The 19858-nt window shown below is 35.3% G+C and overlaps 1 protein-coding gene across 1 annotated transcript in view; it reads right to left on the reverse strand.

Moving 5' to 3' along the window:
* Positions 1-1988: 1988 nt before the first annotated feature.
* The window catches only part of LOC306845299 (kinesin heavy chain-like), a gene marked incomplete at both ends in the record, with an annotated part of 38429 nt that continues 20559 nt past the window's right edge, over positions 1989-19858 (reverse strand). The window contains 19 exons of the mRNA XM_079377996.1: positions 1989-2119; positions 4110-4239; positions 5520-5739; positions 9792-9819; positions 10320-10369; positions 10449-10605; positions 11832-12048; positions 12213-12317; positions 13746-13817; positions 13899-13959; positions 14341-14442; positions 14819-14913; positions 15010-15059; positions 16146-16263; positions 17119-17307; positions 17747-17893; positions 18578-18784; positions 18964-19032; positions 19151-19323. Of these exons, the coding sequence (XP_079234122.1) occupies positions 1989-2119; positions 4110-4239; positions 5520-5739; positions 9792-9819; positions 10320-10369; positions 10449-10605; positions 11832-12048; positions 12213-12317; positions 13746-13817; positions 13899-13959; positions 14341-14442; positions 14819-14913; positions 15010-15059; positions 16146-16263; positions 17119-17307; positions 17747-17893; positions 18578-18784; positions 18964-19032; positions 19151-19323 (2321 nt within the window). The remainder of the gene's footprint in view (positions 2120-4109; positions 4240-5519; positions 5740-9791; positions 9820-10319; positions 10370-10448; positions 10606-11831; positions 12049-12212; positions 12318-13745; positions 13818-13898; positions 13960-14340; positions 14443-14818; positions 14914-15009; positions 15060-16145; positions 16264-17118; positions 17308-17746; positions 17894-18577; positions 18785-18963; positions 19033-19150; positions 19324-19858) is intronic.

Genomic DNA, 19858 nt, shown 5'->3' on the forward strand with positions numbered 1-19858 from the left:
AACACATCCTGATATGAGATGTCAGATTGTTATTTAGCACACAGTAAGAAAGCTGCAATAATCGCACTTGTGTTGCATTGTCTGCTGTGGGTTTTGCACTCACACAGAATGGGTTTTTGTGGGGTTTTTTTTTTTTTTAACCCTTGAGCTGCTGCAAATCTTTAACCTAATTTGGTGTTTGTGGTCAAAAATGCCCAGCCTTTCAAAAATTGCTTGAAAATCCCTCGCTATGCTACATTATCACCAAATCTTGGATTCAATCAGTAATACTTCGTCTTTATATATAATGCATTATAAAGGTATTCAGAATGTACGTTGTAATGCATTATTTCTTTTCACAAACAATTGGCACCAAAGATAAATGAAGGTTATTTCAAGGTTTGTTTTGTTTTTTAATGCATTATAAAGTTGCAACAATGTATTATAATGCAATAAAACTGGGGTTACAATTATTCATAATATCATATAATGCATTATAAGGTGTATCACAAGGCATAATTAATGCATTAAAACTACTTGAATTGTGCATTATATATAAGACTGAGTAAAATGTTAAAATTCAATCTTTTATCATATTGCTTTTTTTATTTGTTTTGTATTTCATTTAGAAACCGTTTGATCATAGGCCTCATTGATCTGAGCTCATGCATCTCAGTTTTTGAGTGAAAAAAGCATCATTTGTGGATAATTTTGGCAGTAATCACTCAAAAACTGAGGTGCATGAACTCAGATTATTGCCTACTTTTCGATTCCATCAAGAAATACAAAACCTGTGCTAACTGAAAGCAAGTTGATGAAAAGATTGAGTCCAACATTTGGTAACAATAATATTGCATGACATTTATTCAAATCATTTTTGACCAGAAACACCACAAGGTGGGAGAAAAAAAAAATCCCCTAAAAGTACAAAAATCTGAATTTTGGGGGTTGAAGTTTTTATAGTGAATGTTTATGTAGAAAAACAATGGGAAGTAGTGCAGTGGAATGAAAACCGAGTTGTGTGAACAGCCCTTTAAATTTGCATAGTATTCTAATGCAGTGGTGACTTCATTAGCTTGGCAGCCTCTCCATAATGACTGCCAAAGTCAGCTTTAGAAACATTCACATTTTTGCCATTTTCATCCAAGGTTGCACTGAAAATGCATTTCTTTCCAAACTGCCTCTTTTAAAAGAGCGTCTGAAATACTCCCATCTCAAAAAAACCACATTTCTGAGGAACAAGAAGCACTTCTTCCTCCTGTGCTTATAAACCACATTCAAAGATACTTCCTAGAAATTAAAAATTCAGAAATATGCTTATCTTGTTTCCCCTTCTCACTCCTTTTCTGCATATGCTTCTGCTTCTACACTGCTCTGGTTTATTCTCGAAACTTCAGTATTACGGGTTCCATTGCTCTAAACTGCTTGTGACGTTCCTCATTTGTAAGTTGCTTTGTATTAAAGCTTCCGCTAAATGGCAGCAGAAGGAACCAGACATCTGTTAGATGCATTAGCTGCAAATCATTTTTTACACTGTTCCACCTTCAGAAGCTTCAGGGTTAAACTGTGAAGTAAAGCGATCAATCTCTTTGTGGCATCAGTGATCTCAGTTAAACGAGCATGAGTTGCATGTACAGTAATGAACTAATAATGGATGGCTATGGGGCAAAACAAACCGGAGGGACTGAAATATGAAGCCTGTATTAATTTTAAATGCTTTATTTAAATCCACAACATAAAGAAAGTGAAGAACCTCATGGATTTTGGTTTGGATTCTGAAGTTGGAACGGATCTGATAAAAAATGATTTTTCAGAGTTGTAGATTATTGATGTACATTTAACAACACCATTTCAGTCTGTCTTTTTAAAAGCATTTATAACTTTTAATATTGTGCATTGTTACATTCATTAATATATATATATGTATATATATTATATAATATACAGTCATTAAGTTAAAATCAAAATTCAATTAAAGTAAAAAGCATTTACAGAGAGGCTGATGTACTTCATGAAGTGATTTCATATGTTATGTAATATATTTCATAATGTGTCACGGCTGATGATGAAGAGCTGGTGTTTGCAGATGTCACTGGTAGCATGTCCATGATCGCGGCGTCACCAGCTCCCAGAAACTCATCTGTAAGGAGAAAATGCATCAAACTGTAAACTTATGGTTCTTAAATATGATTTACAGCATTAATGCACAGAAAATGAACACAATTGTTCAGTGTATGTGGAATATCTTGGACTCACAAGAAGAAATGCTTGTTCTTAAAGGGATAGTTCACCCAAAAATGAACATTTTAACATAATTTCCCCCAATACTTAAAGTGATCCTGCAGTGCCACCAAGAGGACATTTATATTTTTAAATAGCCATTTGTACAGGTCTATGATATTTTTGCAATATATATTTCTGCAATTTTATAACTTTATGCTCCTCTGTCTTTACAGGGCTTGACACTGTTTTCACAAGGAGCAGAGGAGAATCTGTATTTAATAATTATGGAATTATTTATATTTTAAATTTGCAGTATTTATTGACAGCAAGGCTGTTTTCTACTTTGAAACACGTAGCGCTCACATTTTTCATTAAATCATCACCTTTTGAAGTTTAATAATCACATTAGGCTGTACCGCAATTCCTGTTTTCTGGACACAAATGTAAGCCTACTTGAAATTATAATTAAGACTTTTTGTTAGCCATTTTACCTTATTTAGACTTTATTGGCTCAAATTTAAAAATTGAATTTAATAGTAAAGTGAAGTGACATTCAGCCAAGCACACACACACACACACACACACACACACAGGGCAGCCATTTATGCTGCAGCGCCCGGGGAGCAGTTGGGGGTTCGGTGTCTTACTCAAGGGCATCTCAGTCGTGGTATTGAGGGTGGAGAGAGCGCTGGACATTCACTCACAATCATTCACTACAATCCCTGCCGGCCCGAGACTCGAACCCGCAACCTTTGGATCACGAGTCCAACTCTCTAACCATTAGGCCACGACTTCCCTCAAATAATACTTAAGAACCCCTATTCTTCACATGATGTGCTCCTAAATGCATGTTATAGTTGGCACAATTTTTCTTTTTTTTTCTTTTTTTCTTTTTAATAATGAAAAAATAATTGTGACTTTTTATCTGAAAATTCAGACTTTTTTCTCACAATTCTGAGGACAATAAGTAAGCATCTATATATGATATATAAACTCAGAATTCTGACTTAATTTTTGCATTGCTTGCAAGACTTTTTCCCCCTCAATTCTGAGTTTATATCAAGCGATTTTTGGGGGGAATCGCCATGGAATAAAAAAATAAAGGTAATAGCAATCTCACAATTCAGACTTTTCTCAGAATTGTGATTTATATCTGTGTTTATCTCACAGTCCTGAGAACTGCAGAGGAAAAATTGTGAATTGTGAGAGCAAAGTCATATTTACCCTTTTTGATTTTTTTCTCCTGTGGCAGAAACAAGCTTCCAGTTAAAAGCAGTGCAGTGCTTCAGCTTTCTTGCGTTCTGCTGTATTTGGGAGCTGTAAGCACATCGTACACCATCTGCCAGTGTGTTCTTCAGCTGGCTTTGCTCTTGTACCGTAATCCTGGACTGAACTCAATCGTCACAGTCTCTGAGCGACATCTGCACTCTGAGCTTTGGTGAGCAGACAGTGATGCGTTAATCACGGAGCTGAAGTGTGAGTGTGTTTATGCCGGATCTTTACCCCGGTGCGAGGGCACTGTATCTGAGCGTACCACTCCACACAGTACAGACACACATGCACGCCCTGATGCATTATTAAAATCAAAAGCTGTAGTTGTAGTTCAGGTGTAGGGTTGGTGTAGGGCAATAGCACACACATTTCAGTATAAAAACCATTACGCCTATGGAGAGTCCCATAAACCACAAAAACCAACGTGTGTGTGTGTGTGTGTGTGTGTGTATAAACCCTTGCTATGTGTACTGCGTTGGGCTAAGCAAGACTTGTCATAGCACTTCTATATCATTGCTCATTTGTTGGATTTGATTGCTTATATTGTCCTCATTTGTAAGTAGTTTTGGATAAAAGCGTCTGCTAAATGAATAAATGTAAATGTGTGTAAACTCTTGCAGAAGTGTGTGTGGTACCTGGGAAAGTGGCGTGGAAGAGCGCCAGGATGAATGCCCGTGTACTGAACGGCTGGTTGCTCTTGTTTCTGAACACAGGGATGCACAATCTTACCAGGATGAAGTACAGATAGAACAGACTGGCCAAGATCTGTGAGGAACACAAGAACCATGGACTCAAGGTCAGAGAATCTCACAAATTCAATCTATGTTTACAACTAATAACATATTTGTATTGTGACAGTTTTCATGACAGACACACTTCCCTTTAAAATATATATATCATTTTCTATGGGTTTAATGTTCTCTAAATAAATCCATACACAATCTGAGAGTATTACAGGAGGAAAAGCAGGATTTGGTGCTCATTTAACTTCATTAAAGCGACGCTCAAATTACAGGCTTCATCCGTGTGTTTGTCGTCTGTTTGGCTGTCAGTCAGTCAAAGTGTATCTGACCGCTTTTGTCCGATAGGCCACTGACCTTTGACCTCTGACCCCCTGTTTGAGCTCATCTGTGTTTTACTGTTTTCTATGTTGGTATGCAGCCAGTAATTTAGTGACTTATTTCATTTGGCAAAGGACGGCAGTCCCAAATAAACACTGGCACAAAGCATTGCTTTAAATCTGGAACAATCTCATAAAAACCTAATTCATTATCCATTCATTTGTCAAACCTCTATCTTCATACTGTATGATGAAATGGAACTTCTGAAACTATATAGATTATTCATTTGATTTAAATATCATTAATTGTGATAATGATACAATGTATGAATGATAATAAAATATGATAGATATGAAAAATAATAATTTAATTTAATAGTGTTTATTTTACATTATGTAGATGATATAATTATGTACATGATATTTAAATATGAAATTATGAATAATAATAATAATTAGAATAATTTTATTTAATTAAACAATAATTTATATTATGCATCAAGCATGAGGACATTTTATAAATAATTATGTGTGTGTAAAAAGTCTAAATTATGATTTATCTTTTTTATATACCTCATTGATGTATGTGTATTTATGTAATGTGAATATCATTTACATAATTATGTGTGTGTGTGTGTGTGTGTGTATATATATATATATAATTATGTAAATTATATTCACGTATGATATATATTATCAATAAGATTTATTAAAATATGATATATTATAAATAATAAATACATATAAATAATTTCATAAGTAAATAAACAAAATTAGTTATGTTTATTTACTTAAATATAATTTTTGTATTTATTTTAATTAACTACATACACATTTTAGGTGTGATTTTATAATGAAATGAAATAAGTGAATCACATGTATTACTCACAGGCCTGTGTATTAGTGTACTCTGAGTTATTGTACCTGTTCTAATATGATGATGAATCGTGAAGCGGGCGGTAGCTGATAATGCAGGACGACATACACTGGAAATATTCCCAGCATGCTCATCTGAGCAGCACACAGTGTTAGCGCTGCCACCGTGGACACACACGTCCTCCAGCCGCGGCCGTGATTCAGTGAAGCCCAGACACTCCGAACGTGATACGGGCCGACCAGTGTATGAGAACATGAGCATCCAGGCCCATACAACCGTCCCCAGCTGACCGAACGCGTAATAAAACAGATCAAAGTCCAGAACCAGCCTAAACACACACACACAGTCAGTCTGATACCTTACTTAATTCTGATGCTTTATTCTCACACACACACACACACACACACACTCTCACATACTCACGCATGCTCTCACACACACACTCTCACACACGCACTCACACACTCACGCATGCTCTCACACACACACACACACACACACACACTCTCTCACACACACACACTCATTCACACTCACACACACACACACTCTCTCACACGCACACACTCATTCACACACACACACACACACACACACACACACTCTCACATACTCACGCATGCTCTCACACACACACTCTCACATACTCACGCATGCTCTCACACACACACACACACACACACACACACACACTCTCACATACTCACGCATGCTCTCACACACACACTCTCACATACTCACGCATGCTCTCGCACACACACACACACACACACACACGCTCTCACACACACACACACACACGCTCTCACACACACACACACACACACACACACACGCTCTCACACACACACACACACACACACACTCACACACACTCACACACACACACACACACACACACACACACACCCACACTCATACACACTCACTCTCTCACACTCACACTCACACACACACACACACACACACACTCACTCACACTCACTCACTCACACACACACACACACTCACTCACACTCACACTCACTCACTCACACACACACACACACACACACACACACACACACACACTCACTCACACTCACACACTCACACTCACACTCTCACTCTCACATTCACACACACACTCAAAAGGGTTTTTCTTCACCATGGAGAGGATTCTCTGATCATCATCACTGTTGTCCTCCGTGGACGTCCAGGTCTTTTTATGTTTCTGATCTCACCAGCGCCTTCTTTTCTTCTCAGAATGAACCAAACGGTTGATTTGTCTGCTCCTAATGTTCCTGCTCTCTCTCTCTCTCTCTCTCTCTCTCTCTCTCTGATGGATCTGTTTTGATTTTGAAGCCTAACAATGGTCTGTTTCTCTTGTATGGAGAGATCCTTTGACGGCATGATGCGGTTCACATCAACAGCTTCCAAATGCAAATGACACACTTAGAATCAACTCCAGACCTTTTACCTGCTTAACTGATCTAGAAATAATGAAGGAATAGCCCACATCTGTCCATGAAACGGATTTTAAGTCAACTGTCCAATTACTTACTGTGTATGGTATCTTGAAAAAGGAGGGAGGTACATATTAAAGAGCTGTAAGTCCTTAACCTTTCCTCCAATAGTGATTACAACACCCTCAAACTGAAGCTCAGAGTCTGCACTTTAACTTATAACTGTATTATATAACTAGAATATGTTTTGGTCAGCAGCTAAAATAACAAAAATTGTGCCTGGGCCCAAATATATATGGACCTAACTGTACTTGTATTCATCTATGTATATATATATATATATGTACAATAAAAAAAAAACACTTAAGTTCATGGAGAAACTTTTTAATAGCAAGGCAACAGATCAACTATATTCAAAAAACACAGGTGTTCACAGACTGGATTCTCTTTATTGAAAGGTTTTTATCGGCAAGTTCTGCGACAGGCCTGTTTGTCCATCATGCACTACAAAAACCAACCACAAGAAACTGATTCAAACACACATCCTTGAGTCCTTCATCGTGTGCACTGACATACAGATCCTCACCAGAGTTATTCACATTTAGATGTGGCTTGAGATGCGCAGAATCTCTTTTAAAACCAGGCGAGAAACAGCATGAGATCTTATGTAACTGTATTTCCCAGCAGAAGCTGAAGGCCGATGGTCAAAGACGCAGAAAACGGCCACATGAGAATCCATTAAAGCTCTGCATAAAGTCTTTATACACTCATGGAATCTTTAAGTTGTAAAAAAAAGTCAAAGAAAAATGCAACACCTTAATCAAAGCCTATATAGAAATTTCATATAATTTTTAAAAATATAATACATTTTTTATACAGGCTAAAATGTATTTATTTATGGTGCAGGTGCACTTTCAGAGCCTTTAAGTTGTTACTGAGAAATCTATATTTTTCTCGTAGTCTGACTCCGTCTCATCCTGACTGGCAGATCAGGATATGTAGAGAGGTCAAAGGTCAGACTCAAAGCAGAAAGACCGTAGGTCATGTGATCAGAGGTCACACTGACTGATGTGTCTGATCACACGTTTTTCTCATTTCTGAGTTTAGAAATTGTAAAGTTGGCCATTTCTCAACTGCATTTATGAGGTATCTTGATTCTAGGAGTAATCTGATCTTCTTAGAACTGATTAGAATTGTTAATATGTTTAGTTTTTTATCATCTGACTTGCACTTGTGAAATGTCTCTCTCTAGTCTCTCTAGAGTTTGTTGTTATTTGGTAAAATAATAATACTTGTTTTCTTTATACAACGATACTAATAACATAATGCATACAAATCAGCGCATACCAAACACACCGGCCCACAAAAGCTATTCTGTCGTTTAAATATGAATATAAAAATAGTTACAGCTACATAAAAATAGCTACAGAATTTTATAATAACATCACATTAATATCGACAATAACTAACACCATCATACGCTCTGTTTCTGGGTCGTTCTCAGGAAACACTGCCATGTATCATGTATGTGTCTTCAGGCATTTCTACCGATACCGTATAAAAAACTGATATTTTATGATTTTAAATGTTTGTTTTTCATTAGAATAGTAATATTCATGGATACATTTATCAATGCATTGTATAGGATTATTCAAATTAAATTAAATTAAATTATTTAATTGAATTCTAAATTAAATTAATTTAATAATTAAATGTAATAATTTAATTTGGCCACATTTAATAATGCATTATAAAGGCTTATTCAAATTAAATTTAATTATTTAATTAAATTATTAATTTTACTTTAAATTAATAATTTGATTTTAACACTTAAATTAAATGAAATGTACAATTTAATGTTATAATTTATTTTTAATAAAAATGTTCTGGCAGTTGTTTTCTGAGAACGAGCCGTTTGCTGACGACTGCTTGACCTCGCATATATAAACTCTTCTGCTCATGTTTCATCTTCACTGCTCCTTCAGAGTCTGACAGCTGAACGATCTGAGGTCACACGACAGATTAAAGTGAGCGGACGGGTTCATATTCATCACTGGATCTGCAGGCAACATGCAAATATACAGAGGAGGATTCAGAAGAACAGATCGCCTGCACAGAAAGAGAAGAAAAGAAGAATATTCTCAAGTTTCTTGTCTTGTTTTTCAGCAGAAATACCTACTAATTCTTAAGATACAATTACGTGAGAAGCAAAGTCTTAAGTCTTGTTTTCTGAAAACAGAACGAGTTTATGCTCAAAGCAATAAATATCTTTCAGTGGGGTCAGAAAAAGAAACTTAATTCAAGAAAAACAAGATTGTTTGTCTGACTGCATTGGTAGATATGTTCTTACTTTAAGCATAAACTTATTATATTATTTATTTATTTATTTATTGTCAGAAATCAAGACTTAATAGTTTAAGTATGGAATCTTGTTTCCACCACAGAATATAAAAAAAGGGATTTGTGACTCTTTTATTTCACAATTCTGACTTTTTTCTCACAATTCTGTGTCTTGCAATTCTATGTTTAAATCTTGTAATTATAGAATTGTGAGATTTTTTTGTTTTTTGACAAAATTAAATATGAAAAGGTAATTTCAACTTTTTATTTCACAATTTTTACTTTTTCCTCACAATTACAATATTTCTACTGGAAAACAGGACAAAAATACATCGACAGAAAATGACTTTCTGCAGTGCATATGTTGAAACGCTAATGTAACAATGTTTGTTAGAATGTAAATGCTGTGGTCTGTGTGTAATATTGTGATTGTTGTTCACCTGTGTGTTTAGCTGGCGGCGCGCTGCTCTTGAAGCTTGTGTTTGTGCTGGAGATGGTCTGCTGGCTCACCGTCACACACACTACAGCACCAGACATCATTAGATTATCAGCTTATTACAGTATGTACAGTACAGTCTCACACACTCACACTCACCTGTTCTCGTTCACATCTGTGGCATTTCCTGCTCAAACAAGAATGAATATAATTTAAAGATTTGAGCTTAAAAACAGTATCACAGCTATTAAACTATATCTTGTTCTGATTTTACATCAGTATTTAACCTCAGAATGATCACAAAGTGAAAAAAGGTGCTAAAGTCTGATCTTATGGTGGCTGTATTTTAAAATTAAGTCAGTGTTGAGTTCTACTGTAAGGTTAACCCTGCCTTCTTTAACAGCATTCGAAAACATTCATTAGAAATTTAGAAAAGTAATCAGTTACATTACTTTCATAAAGTCATTGAAAGAGTTACACTACTTATTAAATAGGGTAATTTATAATCTGTAACCTATTAAATTTCCAAAGCAACCTTCCCAACACTGATCACGTTACAGCATCTATGGGTGTCCCAATCAGGTCCCATGCAGACATTTTTTACAGCTTGGACCCATAAACTGGAAAGAGCGACCGCTGAGCAATAACATTTTATTCAGGTGATAAAAGTCAGAGAAGTGTGTTTACCGTCGGTGATGTTGAGTTTGTTCTCATGTCTCTCGTCCTCTGACAGCGTGCTGTTAACACGACAAACAGAAGCACATTTTCTACATCAGCTGTGGTAAAAACACACAATTCAGAAACATTGATGCTCACTTGTTGGTGAAGCTGGACTCAGTTTTTGTGGTTTGGGGTTTTTCAGTGGCGCTGTTGAACATAGCATTGCTGAACGTGATTGGCTGATCCCTGCTGCGAAGGAACGCGTGATTGGCAGATAAGGAGGCGGGGTAATGTCCTGGGCGAATCGGTTTGGCTGAGGGGAAAAATAGAATTAGTATATTAATAATATTATTATTACATTTAAGATAACATTTATTTATAATATTATATGTTATTAAATATATTTATTGTATTCTTTAGCATATTTAATAATCAATTTAGTTATTTAATTCATTATTTACACAATAATATGATTAGATTTATAATATTATTATACATTTATTATGTATATATAAATACACACACATGCATTTATATATTTCAGAAAAATTTTATGTTTTTATATTTAATATATTTATATATACTATAAATTATATGAATATAAATATGTATATATTTTCAAAATATATATATATATATATATATATATATACATAATATACACAACACACACATATATATATATATATATATATATTATGTAAACAAAAACTTATTTGGATGTGATTAATCACGATTAATCGTTTGACAGCACTAAATATTACATTTGTTTAAAATATTATAAAGATGTTATGAAATGTATTTAGTGCATTTATTATTAATGTAAAAATATTATTAGAAACAATACATTATTTATAAAATTACTACATTAATATTATAATGTTTGTAATGTTTTTAATACATTATTTATCATCTTATTAAATAATGTTAATAATTTAATAAATTATTTATACAATTATAATTTTAATATCATTATATTTATAATGTATTTATGTGTTATTCAATATATATAATGTATTATAATTAACAATAGAATCATATTAATATTAATATTTGTTTGTAATTTAATAAAGGTTTTTTAATATACAATTTGTATCTTAATATTTCTAGTTTTGTATTTTATTTCATGGTATGAGGAATCATCAATATATCATAGTAATTTTATATTTCATGACATGCTGAAATGTAACACAAATTGTTTATATATGTGACCCTGGAGCACAAAACCAGTCATAGGGTTTTTTTTGTTAAATTGAGATTTATACATCATCTGAAAGCTGAATAAATAATCTTTCCATTGATGTATGGTTTGTTATGATAGGACAATATTTGTCTGAGATACAACTATTTGAAAATCTGGAATCTGAGGGAGCAAAAAAATCTAAATATTGAGAAAATCTCCTTTAAAGTTGTTCAAATGAAGTTCTTAGCAATGCATATTTTCCTTTACAAATGAAAGCTGCTTCATCTCCTGCAGTAATAATAGAGATGATTCTTGAGATGGATTTGTTTAATGGTTCAGTAGGGAGCTGGACTGACCGATGAGCGCAGCGTGAGGCCGTCGGAAGCCGTTTCTGCCCCTCATGACGTCTTTGATTCGCTCGACCTCCTGCTGATAGCGCCGGCGGTCATTCATGGATCCTTCTTTGGCTTCTCTCAGCGCGTCCTCCAGCGCTCGAACCCGATCCGCCGTAGAACGAAGACGCTTCTCCAGCTTCGGAAGCTCGCAGCGCAGATCTGCGTTATCACGAACCAGCTGAGAGACAGCGCAAAATCAACACTAAATCCTGCCGTCCAGCTCAATCAGGTGATATGAGCACCATCAATATGTCATATACAGTCAAACTGAGAGATTTTTGTGAGCATATTCTAATGGAGATTTCCACAGTTTCTACAGAGTTTCAGGATCTGATTTCTGACCTGCTTGTGAACTTTTGTAAGCTGATCCAGGTTGTTCTCAAGAAAGGAGATCTTCTGTTTCTGTGTGGAACAGCCTCCGCTGTCGTCCAGCTCCAGCTCAGAGCTCTGAAACACAGTTTAATCGCTCATATCATTATTTTTATTCTCTTTAACACTTTACAGTAAGGTTCCATTTAACATTAGTTAACATGCAGTTGCCAACCCCTCAGATGATGCCAACCCTGAACCAAAATACTAAACTACCAAATTTTGCTATCATTGCTTTCGTTCACCGTCTATCTGAATGCATGTCATTAACTAACTACATGATTTTTTACTGTACATTTCTGCCATATCACCCTTATATAGTCGCCACTGATAAGCTACTCCTGAATATAATGTAGAAACTTTAATTTTCTGTGAAGCTGCTTTGCAACGATTTGTTTTTTGAAAAGCGCTATACAAATAATCCTGAATCGAATTAACATGAACAAACAATGAACAATACTTCTAAAGCATTCACTGATCTTAGTTCATGTTGATTTCAACATTTACTAATAAAATACCATCATAAATCAGAGTTATTCAATGTATTTCTATTTATTTATTGCATTTTTATTAACTTGTGACTGATAAATACATAAATCATTTATCATTTTATCATATTTATATTTTTATAAAATTGTATTTTATTATGTTTTTATTATGTAGCTCTTGTAAAAGTGTAAATGTTGCGTTTGCAGACAAAAAATAAAATTTTAATATGATAATATTGTATTTATAAGTATTTATAGTATTATAAGTCTGTTATTAAATGAATTTAATGTATACTTTTTTATAATATATATATATATATATATATATATATATATATATATATAATAATTTACTAACATATTTATATTATAATTATAATCATAATATATTTATAATATTTCCATAGTAAATGTAATTAATTTATATAATTAGAACAATTCTATTTATAATATAGTATACTATTTGTTAATAATAATATATATATGCTATTAAATATATTTAATGTATTACTTATAATATGTAATAGAATATTTAGTAAAATAATAAATACTTTATAAAATTATAATGTTTTAAAATTATTATTTTTATGAAAATTATAATTATTAATAATAATATTATTATATTTATAATATATTGTAATATGTTTCATATTGTTGGATATATGTAATGGATTATAATTAATAATCCAATAATAATTAACAAAAATGTATGTGTAGCTTTTTTTTCCATGTTGTGCAGCACTTAGGATAATTTTTTTGTGCTTTAAATGTGCTTTATAAATAAATATATGTTGTTGTATTGTTCCTTATTCATGTCATTTAATACATTAACAGATTGTTAAATGCAGTAACTTATTATAAAATGTTACTGTTTTTTTGTGCACCAAAATCAGTCATAATTTATTTTTTGATGTCATTTTACAGCAGGTCAGTTCCTGTATTATTTCCCAGTCCATCAGGCTCTTTAATCCCAGTGGATTGCTCATCTCACGAGTGTTTGCGGTTCAGATGAACGCACCCGTTTGACTCGAGCCGTCAGGTCTTGAACGAACAGCTTCCTCAGGTTATGGAGAGTCTGGAGTTCACGAGCCTTTCACAGACAAACGTGCAGGTGTGTCAGAAATCTCATTATTAAACATCATATTCAGTCTGAGGCGCTGTAGATACTCACGACGGTCTCCTCCAGACCCTTCATGTCCTGCCTGGTCTGCTCCTGACGCTCGTGCAGAAATCTGCAGAAACAGGATCAGGTGCTCTACCAGTCAAACGTTTCTGAACCGTAAGATTTTTCATGTTTTTTAAAGAAGTCTATTCTATTCACCAAGCCTGCATTTATTTGATCCAAAATACTGCAAAAACAGTAAAATTTTGAAAAAGTTTTACTATTTAAAATAACTACTATTTACTATTTGAATATATTTTAAACAGTAATTTATTTCTGTGATCTGCAGCTGTATTTCCAGCATCATTACTCCAGTCTTCAGTGTCACATGATCTTCAGAAATCATAATAATATGCTGATTTGCTGCTAAAAAAACAAAAAAACATTCAAACCTTACTGTTCAGAAACATTTGACCGGTAGAGTGTGTTTGAGATGAGAGTCTGTTCTCACCTGAGATCCTCCAGCTGTCGGCTTTTCTCCTGCTCGCGCTTCTTCAGGACACTGAACTCCACGCTCATCTGCCCCAGCTGCAGACCCAGCCTCTGGTTATCACTGCACACACACACACACACACACACAGCGGTTACACACACACACACACACACACACACACACAGCGGTTACACACACACACACACACACACACACAGACAGCGGTTACACACACACACACACACACACACACACACACACACAGCGGTTACACACACACACACACACACACACACACACAGCGGTTACACACACACACACACACAGCAGTTACACACACACTCACACACACACACACACAGAGAGGTTAAACACACACACACACACAGAGAGCGGTTAAACACACACACACACAGACTCACTCACTCACACACACACACACACACACACACACACACACAGAGTGAATCAGGGAGTGTTTGTGAGGGTTTCTGACTCTTTGAGCTCGTCGATGATCTTCTGTTTGTGGTTGATGTCGTTGCGCAGACGGCCGAGCTGCTTGTGCTGCGGCTCACGCTGAGCTTCTGCTTTCTGAAACACACACAAACACAGTTAACACCACACAAATACAACCGACTGCAGAATTCACAAGGATTTCCAGCAATAAACCAAATGGTTGAGATTTACCTTTCCGTTTCCAGACTCGTCAGTGTGCAGCAGATTATCCTGAGCACTTTCTGTGAATATGGAGACAATAACTTTACAATCTGAGCATATCACTGCATGTTTAAAACATGTTTTTTAGGATCTACAAACAGTAAAATATGTTTTCTTTAAGAGCTGAGTGATAATCAAGTACTCGGGCAATAAGCCAGGCTTATAACAGCTAACTTAAACCAAACAATGACCATTTTTTTAAAAGTTATTTAAAAAGTAAAATAAAATAAATAAATAAAAATATTTTATTTAAACTAGTGTCTAAGGCAACAATTCTTTTTTTATTTAACTTTTAAATTCATAAACTAAAATAACTAAATCTAAAACTGAAATAAAAATATAAAAATTACTAAAATGACAAAATTACCAAAACTTTAACTAAAATTAACGTGAAAGCAGAAACTTTATAAAAAAAATTTAATTCAAAATATTTGCAAAAACTATATTACTATCTCAATGATATAAAACTTAAAACTTTAACAGTTTGTACTGTTTTCTCTTTATTTTATTTTGATATAAAATATATATTATAAAATATATATATATATATATATATATATATATATAAAATATAATTTTTTAAATAAAAAATAAACACATATAGAAATAAGCTTTTAAAATATTTAAACAAGTTCAAACTTGTTAAAAATAAGCACTTCAGCAAAGTTTATACCATTTTCTGATTATTTTATGTTGATACTAAACAACTAATTAAAAAAATGAAATATATATTTATAAAATAAAATATAAAAGTTTCTATTTATTTATTTTATTCAATGAATACACATATAAAAATAAACATTTGTTTTATATCCACCATTGTTGGTCAAATATAAATTTTAAAATATACAGAACATTTTTAAATATACATAATTAAATTAAATAAATAATATTTTGAGAAAAACTATGGTTTTATTGTAATTAAATATAATGATCTCTAAAACAGACCCATATTATCTTAATTTATGAAATGGTATTGTGTATTTGAATTGAACCATCTTTCTGCCACCTAGAGGTTTATAAAATAAAATACATAAAAGCAGTGTGTTAATATAGTGTACAATATTTTTGATCAGTATAAATGTGTGTGTGTGTGTGTTTTGTACCTGCGGTCTGTAGTTTGGCGAGTTCTTCACTCAGACAGTCGTAGTTTTCCTCCAGCTGCCGTTTCTTGAGATCCACGTTCTGCATGTATTCAGTCAGAGAGCGGATCTTCGCTTCATGCTGGAAACACACAGAGAATTTAGCATCTGTGTGTGTGTGTGTGTGTGTGTGTGTGTGTGTGTGTGTGTGAGAGTGTTTGAGTGAGTGCGTGTGTGTGTTTGTGCGTGTGAGTGAGTGACTGAGTGAGTGTGTGTGTGTGTGTGTGAGTGTTTGAGTGAGTGCGTGTGTGTGTGCGTGTGTGTGAGAGTGTTTGAGTGAGTGCGTGTGTGTGTGTGAGTGTGTTTGAGTGAGTGTGTGTGTGTGTGCGTGTGTGTGAGAGTGTTTGAGTGAGTGCGTGTGTGTGTGTGAGTGTGTGTGTGTGTGTGTGTGTGTGTGTGTGTGTGAGAGTGTTTGAGTGAGTGTGTGTGTGTGTGCGTGTGTGTGAGAGTGTTTGAGTGAGTGCGTGTGTGTGTGTGAGTGTGTGTGTGTGTGTGTGTGTGTGTGTGAGAGTGTTTGAGTGAGTGCGTGTGTGTGAGTGTGTGTGTGTGTGTGTGTGAGAGTGTTTGAGTGAGTGCGTGTGTGTGTGTTCGTGCATGTGAGTGAGTGAGTGAGTGTGTGTGTGTGTGTGTGTGTGTGTGTGTGAGAGTGTTTGAGTGAGTGCGTGTGTGTGTGTGAGTGTGAGTGTGTGTGTGTGTGTGTGTGTGTGTGTGTGTGTGTGTGTGTGAGAGTGTTTGAGTGAGTGCGTGTGTGTGTGTGTGTGTGTGTGTGTGTGTGTGTGTGTGTGTGTGTGAGTGAGTGAGTGAGTGTGTGTGTGTGTGTGTGTGTGTGTGTGTGTGTGTGTGAGAGTGTTTGAGTGAGTGCGTGTGTGTGTGTTCGTGCATGTGAGTGAGTGAGTGTGTGTGTGTGTGTGTGTGTGTGTGTGTGTGTGTGTGTGACCTGTGATATGAGCAGCTGACAGGATGACAGTTCTCTGCCAGTCTCCTCCATCTTTCGGTGACAGTCAGACTGTAAAGCCTCCAGCTGTCTGCAGCGTTTCACCACCGACTTCAGCTCAGATTTGACTTTGCTCACATACACACACACCACGGCGTATTCCTCCTCCAGCACTCCCGACAGGTCACACGGCTGACGGACACACACATTCACTCACACAATCAGTCTTATTCTGCATCTTTACTTCATCCTTTTGTTTTAGTACAGAATTACTTTACACAAGATGAAATCTCTCATTATTCACTGATAATCAGCTCTCAGATCTCATTCATAAATCTTATATTTATTATCACTTATTTCTATTATTATCTTAGATTTTCTATTGCTTTTATTTTATTTGTCAATTATATGTATTTACATCATTTCCAGTAATGTCAATTTTCTTTAGGCCTATTTTTTAGCCCAACTTTGGCAATACAAATGTGCATAATTGCAATGAATTTAAATGAGAGAGAAAAGGCAAATCAGATAAATGACAAGAACACAAACTCTTCTAATATTCCAGTTCCAGATCATATCAGTGGAGAAGCGTTTCTTCAGACATCACACACTCGTTCACACACTCGCTCACCAGTCTGAGGTCTCCGTTTCCCAGAATGAAGCTGAAGTCGTTGAGATCCTTCATCAGAGTGTTTAACACCTCAGTGATGCGCTTCCTCTGCTGGCCGCTCACTTCCTGTAGCCGGGAAAACTCTGCCTCCAAACACATCAGATCCGACTGAGAGAAGACAGAATTAGAGCTCAAATCAGCAGCGTGATTATACATCATTCACTGCATGGAAACAGACTTAAATGAATGGATCACTGATGATTTCATGAGCAGCTGAAGGAAGGCAGTTCCAGCTAACATTACTGCTGGTGTTTATATCATTATAGGTCTTACTTTACTGCTCAATGAATATTATGACCAGCTTGCAAAGCACTAAAGACAGTAATAATAAAACTGGTTTAATAAATTATATTATTTGTACTATAGATCTGAGGAAACAACATTTTATACCGCTTATTCTTGGAATAAGTACGTTTTTAAGTCTCTTCTGCTCACCAAGGTTGCAATTATTTGATAAAAAAATACAGTAACTACAGTAAAAATTGTGAAAAAAATAAAATAACTACTTTCTATGTGAATATGTGTTAAACTGTAATTTATTTCTGTGATCAAAGCTGTATTTTCAGCATCATTACTCATTGCATTAATTTAAGAGTTTTGAATGGTAGCTTAACTTTGAGAAACAGGCAGGAATGAATGAGTAAAAGACAAGAGAATATTCAGCTCTGTGGAATATGTAGGTTATTATGAAGAAAAAGCTCATGAGATCAAAGCAGAACATGTGGCTCCTCAAGCCAAACAGCATGTGCTGTATTAAGGTATTTTTTGCTAATGAAGGGCTAGTTTGCGTACGGTTTTATGCGACAGCTCCTCGATGAGGCGTCTGTTGTGGATCCTCGTGTCCTCGGCCTCCTGACTCTTCTGGTCGTAGTTCAGAGCGAGCTCCTCCAGCGCCTGCAGAACCTCCTTCACCTCGGCCTTCGCGCTGTCGCTGTTCGCTTGAAGACGACTCAACTCGCACTGCACACGCTCACCGTCTCCACGCGACGACGCTAGCAGCTAAACACACACACACTGAGCATGCAGTTTCCCTGGCCTACTTTACACAACAAAACTCAGATCATCCACTATGCAGTTTTATCTTCATGCAGGGAATTTTACACTACCATACTACTCATATTATTTTTGCCATATATAGTTGTGGTAGTATGCAAATATGATTTCAGCAAGTGTTTTACCTCTTCTTGATCCAGCATTTGCTCCTTCAGTTTTTCCACCAGCTGACACTGTAGATTAATCTCATCGTCCTGTCAGAGAGAAAACAATCAATCAGAAAGTCCATTTTTCCATGCATTGTTTACTCCTATCTTTCTGTGTGTGTATGCGTGTGCGTGTGTGTGAGTGTGTGTGTGTGGGCGCTCATACCTTGTCGTCGAGCTGTTTGTAGAGTTTGCGTATCTCTTCCTCATATTTGAGCTTGTGTTCCTCTGGGATTCGCTCACACACACCGCTGCTCTGATTGTCTAAAGCTGCGTCTTCACTGACCTCAGATTCGACAGGAATCACAGCCATGAGATCCAGCGGCGTGACAGACTCGCCTGCAGCACAATCACACACTCATTTACCACATTTACTATAGTAAAATCAGAAGACTTTATTCTGGGATTTCCTTTAAACGGTGTAATCTTTCTCATTTTATTGAATTACCTTGGTTTTACTAGTTTTACTTTAACAACTCTTGCATCAATTACTTCTAATGTGGTAGTACCATGGTATTTTTTTGGTAAGTGGTCTAAAAACATGGTATTTCCATGGTAGACGCCCTTACAAAACATTACTATGGTGGTACCATGGTGCATACTATGATACTTTAAATATACCATTTTACATGGGCATTTATTCATTTTGCAGATCCTTTTATCCAAAGCAATGGTACTATGGTATTTACATGGTACTCCAAGGTACTTCCAATGGTATTACCATGGTAAATGTACCATGAGTAAATCTTATTTAAAATGATAAAAAGTAAACATACAATATTTTGGCAGTACTCCTAAACACTGACAAAAAAAATGGTGTCGGATTAAATTTTCACTTGGAAATTGCTAGTAAATTTCACAAATAATTACAAAG

This window comes from Barbus barbus, assembly GCF_936440315.1.
Source record: "Barbus barbus genome assembly, chromosome: 25".
In the NCBI taxonomy this organism is placed as follows: domain Eukaryota; kingdom Metazoa; phylum Chordata; class Actinopteri; order Cypriniformes; family Cyprinidae; genus Barbus; species Barbus barbus.